General features: G+C 32.6%; 1 protein-coding gene across 1 annotated transcript in view; it reads right to left on the reverse strand.

Annotated features, from left to right (window-relative positions):
• Nucleotides 1-9,536, reverse strand: part of LOC107454829 (spectrin beta chain, non-erythrocytic 5) — a 183,503-nt gene extending 173,967 nt beyond the window's left edge. The window contains exon 1 of the mRNA XM_087155893.1: nucleotides 9,060-9,536. Within this exon, the coding sequence (XP_087012019.1) occupies nucleotides 9,060-9,164 (105 nt within the window). The 5' untranslated portion in view covers nucleotides 9,165-9,536. The remainder of the gene's footprint in view (nucleotides 1-9,059) is intronic.
• Nucleotides 9,537-9,761: the final 225 nt, after the last annotated feature.

Below are 9,761 nucleotides of genomic sequence, written 5' to 3' on the forward strand. Positions count from 1 at the left end.
GCACTCGTGAGAGATAAAATAAGATCTTTACTGGACGACTTTAACCACAGGAGGCTTCTGTACGCTTAAATTAACATAATGTTATTTATTTATTTTTCGACATCTATGTAATCAAGCTTATACAATCAAAAAAGCAATAATGTGGTTGATAGAATCTATTATCAATCAATTAAATAACTATAAAACAGTCAATTAATCAAATAAATATTTAAAATGGTGTCCATTATCAATCAATAAAATAATTATGATAAAGTCAGTTGTCAATCAATTAAATAATTATATTACAAAGAATCAAGCAGTTTAAAATATTATTACAATTTAATGAGAATTATGATAATTAAATTGATGAGAACTGAATTACAACATTATTGCAGCGAAATTAGTGAAACAAATTTTGGAACTTTAACCATTAATGTAGTACAAATTACCAGGGAAAGTACAAATTACCAGGGAAAGTAGGAGTAGTACAAATTACCAGGGAAAAATGAGGAAACCTTTTCATTCCGCTGGCTGCGGTCAAAAAGCAGGTGAGGACCCAACTGATCATCCCGCGAAAGGACCCGAAGGGCACGCGCTATGTTCTTCGTTAAACTGCTTTACAGTTAAATGCTCGATTTCGTGTGAAGGTTGTCAGGCTATCAAAGCGTGGTAGCCATCCTCTCTGCAGAGGATCAAAATTATGATGATTTGTCTTTGGACAGTACTCAAGCATGTTTCCCAGACCGAATAGCCCATACTAGAGCCGTGATGGCTCAGGGGATAGAGCGCTCGCCTTCCAATGAGGTGAACCAGGTTAGAATCCCAACAATGGCTGGTCGATATGAATTAAGCATCCGGCTTGCACCGACTACAGTGCTGACGTAAAATATTCTCGGTGGTAGACAGATCATGAGTTTAGAGTCCCCTTGCCGTCAGGCAAACCGTGGGAGGTTTTCATGGTTTTCCTCTCCATGCAAGGAGAATGCGGGTTAGTTCCATCAAAAAGTCGTCCATGAAGGCAAATTTCTCCCCGTACATGATCCAGGAGTTCTTTTGTCTTCTAGATTTGTTTCAAAATTACATGGCTATGGAGTTGACCATTAGTAGTCGTAAACCCAAAAAATTGGGTCGACTGCTCAACGACAGTCATAAAAAAATAAAATAAATAAATAAATGAAATGGCCCATAATACTACTAAATATAATTTAAAATCGTACTGCTAGGTTGCACATACGGCAAATGGAAGAGATATCTTGTTATAGCATTTCAAAACTATAACTAGATAACCTAAAAATTATAAATGCATAAGTAACTCACAATATCGAATTATTTAGTTTGATTTACACTCGATATGAGTTACCTTTATTATATGTAGTCTTTAACCTCGTAGCTCAGACATGGCAAGAAGCAATAAAGTTTTTTGAACATTAGACAATATGTGATTGTGGAGTTTTTTATTGACTTGATTTCTTTAATATGAAAGACAGTCAATGATTCTTAAAACAGTCTTTTTTTGTTGAAAGATAAGGAGAAACTTTTGGAAAATCGATATGAAACTTTGTCATCAAGAATTAAAATACAGAAGTGGAAAATATTATTACAGATTGAAAAAAAATTAAGTGTACAATTACATGTAAATTAAGTATAAAATAAAGAATTTAAATATAGTTCATAAACATAATATTCTAAAGAAGTTACATATGTATTGTTCTTTTTCTCGGAAAAACTGATACTGTTAGATAAGAATCTTATCAATTGAATTACGTTTCAGATATCCAAAGAAAAGTTTTGCATTTTCTGAAAAAAATACATTAAAAAAAACCTTATTACGTTTAGGAATTTTTGATATCTATATTTCGACGCCCACAGTTCGATGGTTTGTTTGCTTGAAATCTTATAATGTTCGTTTACGGACGCGTTCGTTTCCATTCCGGAGTAATTCTACGAGGAAAAATGGATGATACGCACTTTTAAACACGTAGATTTATGAAGTCTAAAGGCGCGTAGAGCCAATTTATTACAAAATGGTCCTACATTTCTTAAATTTTCATTGCCGATCACGTGATATAGCTACAGAAAATTCTACCCCAGTTTATGTCAATAAAATAAATTAATCAAGATGCATATTGCCGGAATAACCTGATTTGCAGGGCGCTGTACTCGCGTTCGTGAGAACGGGGAATTTGAATCCAGCCGGCCGAAGACTCCCCGTGTAATAAATGGCGACTGCTGCACATTAAATCTGTCGGGTCACAAAGTCTATCATGTTCCCTTAACAAATTATACATCTAGGGGTACTGAATTGGAGATTGGTTGTTCTTTGGTTCAAATCAAAATTACGATCTGTTAATGAATGAATGTATGTATGAATTAGTCCGCCCTATAAGCAGATGCGACTTATGGGTGTGTCAGAAGTTGAATTCTTGGCCATAGATGGCACCACTAGAAAACAAGAACTATCGCACCCCTAGTCTGAATGGCATACGACAACAAAAGCAACAAAATTCGTATTATCATCCAACTATTTTTGCAGAAAATATGTTTTCCCAATACAACAACATATTGTTTATTAAAATAAAGTTATTGTGAAATTTGAAAACTAAAGTGATTGCTAACATAAGAAAATTTATCTTTGATTTTGCCTTTATAGATTACCACTTTTTAATCACAAAATAATGGTATAATCACCTGCAGTCGGCTGGCAGAGGAGGTGGGTGTTAATGAAATAAAAGCAAACATGGTCCAAGTTTTAAGATATTCATCGCTAAATCTAATGAATATGTCAGTGAAGTAATTGGGACCAAACATTTGAAGCGTCTGCAGAGATGCCAACTTGCTCCGGACACCAAATATGTGTTTCAAAGTGGTAGTTAATTAATTGTGATTCTTGGTTTAATAAATACAATTTGGTAAATTTTTATTCACCACTATTTCTAAATAGTTTGCAGGCTTATATAATTCACCACTTTATAGTACTTATGTCATGCTGTACCTTTTAAAAAGCAAGCAAAAATAGTCAAATATTTGCAAAATTTATTTTGAAGTTATTTACCGTTTTTTTAATTATGTTGGCGTGTCCGGAGCAGTTGGCATCTCTGCGTCTGTTCTTAATACGACAAAGGTGAAAACATTTAAATAGGCCCTTAGTAAGAATTTAAAATTTATTATTCGCCGAATTTTCTTTCATTTATCAATTTTGAAAAGAAAAAATAATAAACTGTTTTATTCGCTACCTCATCTAATATTGACAAATACTGCTAAAATGAACAAATTACGAAAACTTCATCTTATCTACCCTTAGGATTCATAAACTTTGTGCTGATAGAAAGCGTAAATTAATAAAAATATTTACAAAAAATAAAGATGTAAATAAAAGTAAAATTGTGTTTTCTGATATCGGGAACTCAGTGTTGACCATTTTTGAGCCTTCTCTGAAGATATTTTCCTACGGTGAAGCATAATTTAATTTCATTATTACGGCAAAAATTAACATTTTGTTATCATTTATAATCTTGAATTTGAAATCGTAAATTTTAGCCTTGGATTTAAAAAATAAATTTAAAAAGAATTTGAATATCATTACATATAAATTAATTAAATCTGCATACGATACATGATAAGCATGGGATGCTGCATACCAACTTGTACGGTCGTTGAAAAAGATTTTACTAAGTGGTAGTAAAAAAACAATTTAAGTTTGGAAGAATTTTCTACAAACAAACCTATAAGCATAATTAGCCAACTAATAGATCTTATCTAGATATTTTATTAAATTAAAGATTCGTTGTGGTAGTTGAAATTTTTTTTAGAAACTTTAAACTTCAAGATTTAAAACGTTAATTTCGCTATCACTAAGAAAAATTATTTCTCAACGGCAGTACAAATTGGCACTTATGATGCGTTCAGAGATACCAATTTGCTCTGGACTTCGGATAAATATTTTCGAGTGGTAGTCTCTTAATGTATAATTCATGGATTAGTAATTTTGATTTATATGATTTCTATTCACAACTATTTCTAAATAATTCAAAAACTTATGCGATACACCACCTTTTTTTAACAGTCAAGTCTGTGAAAAAGTTAGCGAAATCAACCGAAGAGTTGCAAATTTTCGTTCGTAGTTCACAGTTTTTTAAAAATATTTTGTCGAATCCGGAGCAGTTAGCATCTCTGTGTGTTATGGTCTTGCAAAAGTAAAAAAGAAAAATAGATAAAATTTTAAAAATATTTCTGCTTACAATTGTAATTCAATCATCCTCGAAACGATTAACCCGTTTTGTCCCGAATATATAAATTGAAATGATACAAAAAGTGGTTTTATGGAAAAAGTGGTATAATATATTATCGAAATTAATTGGTTTTTCTACTGTTAAGGCATTCAAAAAGTCTTTGAAAGATCAAAAAGTACTTGTTTCTTAGAATTTTAGATCTAATCAGAAATAACTAAAGCATTGTGGCATCTGAGAATCCTTTAATTCACCCAGATAAATGAAAATACTGAAAAAAGTTTCCCCCCACAATGAATGTTTTTGAAAAAAGGAACTGTCATAATTATATGACGCTGGGCGTTAACCGGTTAATAGATTTCCTCTTCTGAAAAATTAACAGGTAAGGGTCGCTTCTCGGCCTCAGGCGCCTGGTTAAAATTTGAAGTTGAAGTTATACATTATCTACCAATAAGTATTTGGACACGTGTGATTGAAAAGAAAGGCAAACTTTATTCATAATCAATAGTTGGTGCAGCCTCCACGACAGGCAATTACAACGTGAACCCTCCGGGGCATACTTTCCACAAGTCCTTGTGGGACGGCTGGAGGTATTTTCTTCCACTCGGCTTGGAGAAGACATGTAAGTTCCTTCACCGATTTTGGACTAGTAGTACACCCCTTAATTCAGCTATCCAACTCGTCCCAGAGGTCCTCGATAGGGTTCAGATCTGGGCTCTGGGCTGGCCAGTCCATTCGATTAACCCCATTGGCACCATACCAAGCCTTGGTGACCCTCGTAACATGACAGCTTGCATTGTCGTCCTGGAAGTAACAGGGGTCCATCCCGTAAAACTGCCACAACGTAGGAAGCACATTGTCATCCAAAATAGTGCAGTAGGCATCATGCATGGGACTAATGCCCATGTTGCTCCCTACACAATATATACCAGCGGAGGGCGTGACGTATCTCAGGACCACAGATATAGTCATTTGCATGGGTGTCCAAATACTTATTGGTAGATAGTGTAGATTAACCATTTCAATTGACTTTAACCCCTTGGGGACGGGTGATTCAGAAAAGCATTCGTACAAAATCAGAATCAAGTTGCAATTAAATAAAAAACGGTAACTTAAATGTAGTCTTTGCTAATTTGACAGACTTACTTTGCTTTTATTTTAATTATTATTAGTTTAATCATATATATAATCAATGTTAATTCAAAGTATAACTAAATAGTTTTAGTTTGAGCAAAGTAATGGTGAATTAAATAAATCAAACAATTATAACTCCGCCCACAAATAAACTGCTAAAGAAATACTTTGATTACCAGTTTTATCTCTTTACCCTGATTGATACGGTTTTTTCCTGTCACGTATTTGTGACAGTCGGCGCGAAAGGGTTAATGGTTATAACGTATAGTGCACGAAAATAAAATTTAAAAAGAACGAACACCCTGAATAACTTTTGATCTTAAGATCAAATTTTTACGGCACTCCATCTTAATGGTTTAAGAGCTTATTCTGAGTTAATTGATTAATAATAATCAAGAGTGCAGGTAAATAAAAAATAAATGAGCAACTACTTTTTATTAACCGGTTAACGCCCAGCGTCATATATTTAGGACAATTCCTTTTTTCAAAGACATTCATTGTGGTGGGAAACTTTTTTCAGCATTTTCATTTATCTGGGTGAATTAAAAAATTCTCAGATACCACAATGATTTAGTTATTTCTGATTAGATCAAGAATTGTAAGGAACAAGTACTTTTTGATCTATCAAAGACTTTTTGAATGCCATAACAGTGGAAAAACCAATTAACTTCGATAATATATTAAACCACTTTTTCCATAAAACCACTTTTTGTATCATTTTCATATATAAAGTGGGGACAAAACGGGTTAAAGCATAACTCAAAATGCATACTTTAAAGAAATGGACTTTACTTGAGTGTTTAAGAAAATGGATATAGCTCAAAATTTACGTTTAAGAAAATGAGCCTGCCTCAAAATGCGTATTTAGAAAAATGGTTATAGCTTAAAATTTTAATTTAAGAAAATGACATATCTCTACTTAGTAAAAAAGTGGACAACACATTTGTTTCAGTTTTTAAAATTATTCTTATGATCATTTGATTTTTTAAAAAAATGACCAGAGATATAAATGTATTTATAATGTATAAATATTATTGAACATTGTGAAAAATGAAAAGTGTTTATACTCATAACGTTTGAGCTAAAACTTTGATTATAATGTACTGACAATCAATCTTAATATTTCGAGAGAATAGCCTTAATATTCTAATTAATAAGTGCAGACCATATTTTAAGTTACGAAATCAGGCAACAAAAAAAACATTATTTCTCTAAATTTGATTTTTTGCAATTTCCCCTTATCTTTTGAACGATTTCAACGAAAAAAACTTTTTATGCACAGAATGATTAATTTTTTAATTCAAAAATAAATTCATGCTAAATACAATGCTTGCATGGACTATGAAAATTTTTAAAAGCGTAAAAACCAAGACTAGTCTCAATCATTTAATTATACATGTTAACCCACAAAATTTGAAGGGTAGTCAAGTAACAATGAAGCTCAGCTTCATTGCTACTTGATGCCAGCACTTGTATGCCAGCACATAAAAACTTCACAATATACTTATCGGGTTTTATATATTTCTTAAAACTGTTTAGATATAGCTGTAGTCAATTTCATTGTCAATCAAATTTGTTAAACCAAATATGCTTTTGCAAAGCATAGTTATTCATACCACTTAACAATAAATCTGAGAAAAATCTCCCGTCAAAAGAGGGAAATGTTCATGGATGATTTAATACATATGCGACCACCACTATACGCTTTTTTTTTAAATTTACTTATTGAAATTTTTTTTCAACAGCCGACCCAATTCTGAGTTTACAAATTTCATTGTCTAAATATGCAACCTTGTAATTTTGAACCAAACCCAGAAAACAAGGTAACTCCTGGATCAAACATTGAGACAAACAGGCTATCGTGGATGACTTTTCAATTAAATAACCCACGTTTGCGTTACATGGTGAGAAAAACTACGAAAAACTTCCAGTTTTAGCGTGAGGGTATTCTAACCCAGGATCCGTTTACCACTGAGAATATTTTACGTCAACACTGTGATCGTTGCGAGCCGGAAGCAGAAGAGGTATCAGGTAGCCACCCCTGGGATTCGAACCTGTTCCATCTCATTCGGTGGCGAACGCTTTATCCCCTGAGCCACCGGGCACATTATGTGTCAATATAAAAATATAATAAATCAGTATAAAAACTGTGCGATCCTTAAATGGTAAAACGTAAAATGTCGAATTAAAGTTTCAAGATTAATGAGAATCTTATATTTAACAAGATAATTTTTCAGATACAAACTTATTTTCCTTAAAAAATTGCATGCAGCTGTGGTCACAAATGTTTTAAAATATAACAATTTGTCACCAGTTTTACAAGAATATCAAAGGCCATGAAAACCTTGTGAAATATTAGCTAACAGACGAAAATATTCAATCTAAATGTAAGTAAACCTCACATTTTTCATGAAGACAGTTCAAGATGCATAGCTGCCAACTCTTTAGGGGGAAGGGGGTTCGGAAGATTTTATTTTCATACCTAAAGTGGTAGCGAGACTCTTGTTTACATTAAACTTTCTGAATTATAATAATAATCATAAAAGAGTCTGACCACCACTACGTATAAATAATTACAACAAATATATAAAAGTATAATAGTCTTAACGATAGCCGGGATAGCCAGGTTGGTAGGACCAAAATGTCGTCAATTCTATTCCAGCCGGCCGAAGACTCCCCGTGTAGAAAATAGTCACTGATGCACGCTACATATGTTGTGTCGCAAAGTCCTCCATGTTCTCCTAATACATCATACCTCTAAAGTACTGAATTGGAAATTGATCGCTCACTGGTTCAGGTCAAAATTGCGATCTGTGGATGAATGAATGGACGTATGAATGGTCGGCCCTATAAACGGGCAGTGACGTGTGTGTGGCTGAAGTCGTATTCTCGACTATAGATGGCACCACTGAAAAACAAGAAACGCACCTTCTGCCTTAAATTTGTTTGGTTTCACCAAACAGGCTTGCTGGTATTGGCCAGTGGAAATAGAAGCAACAACAAAGATGGCGAATGTTAACCTTTTCAAATTATAAATATATTTTTAAGTAAGATTGTTTTCTTTTTTTCTCTTTTTTTTTTTGGTAATTGTTTCACCACTTTTAGGAAAATCCATTCTAGGAAAGAGTGAAAGTTGGCTGGTATGAAGTTGGCATAATTGCAATAAAATAAAGAGTTGAAGCAAATCAAGCAGCAAATAAAGAGTTCAAATAAATCAAGCAGCAAATAAAGCGTTGAAATTTTTGGACATGGCTTTAAAATAGTTTAAAATGATAGCACTATAACGTATGAACTCATTTAGAGGAAATAAGATATTTTAATTAAGATCATCCTACTTCATCCACTAAATTCTTCATACATTTACTTCCTCAAGGTTTCTCAAGTAAGTTACAATTATGTAAGTTATAAATATGTAAGTTATAATTTAGTGGAAAAATGGTTATCACTAAATATTTACTTGTCCTAATGTATGGAAAATAAGTTAGTTAAATAAGAAAAATAACTGTTAATAAAACAGTTTTACCACACTTTTCCTGTATAATTCCTATGTGGTTTTTTCGTTTTCCTTTCTCTACAAAAATTAGAGATGCCGGATAACTTATACTTTGAATTTAGAACTGATACGTTAGGGGCAATTAAGCTTTAAGCAGACAACTAAACTTTGGTTGTTAATCCATTGCAAATTTTCTTTCTATAATAACTTACATCACATTCACTTACCTTTTGCAAATGTAGATTAGCCCATTTTGTAAATGTTTTTTTCTGTACATTCAAACGTTCCAATCGTAGACTTTCATAAGCAGCCTCTGCATGTTCAATGGACATTTTTAAAAAATGTTCAGAAACAGTAATCAAATATTCAAAATTTCATCACCACATCATTAATTAGTAACACAGTTTTAAAAAAGAATAAATACTAATTAGAACACTTCACAATAAACAAATAGGGTGTCATCAGTAGAAAAATTCTAAAACACAGGTGTAGAAAACCGTCAGTCAGTGCACGTGTTTTGTCAGCTAACAAAGAAGTTTTGCTTGGTGATTATTACAAAAAATTTCAGCTTATCTCTAATTTTATCCTCGAAAGGCATTCCTAAAGAGAACCATTTGAGATATCATTTTGAGCTCTTCTCTTAAAAAACAATTGAAGTATACTTTGAGTTTTTGAGTGATAACAATCTTTCGAAACAAATAATCGGAAGTTATATGCAATCTTTTATTTAATATGATAAATTTACCTACAGCGGTTGACTGATTGAAGCGTATGTAAATAATTTTTGCGTGAAATCATATTTATGACATAAAGCTTTTGCATCAATTATTCTTCAATGTAATAGTTCAGGGTGGTGATAATTAAAGTTACCTTGTTTAGAACAAGATAGAATCCGTTATAGCGCTGTCTTTGTTGCAATTACCTACACC

Source organism: Parasteatoda tepidariorum, chromosome 12 (genome assembly GCF_982258835.1).
Source record: "Parasteatoda tepidariorum strain Cologne lab strain chromosome 12, Ptep-v5.0, whole genome shotgun sequence".
Lineage (NCBI taxonomy): Eukaryota > Metazoa > Arthropoda > Arachnida > Araneae > Theridiidae > Parasteatoda > Parasteatoda tepidariorum.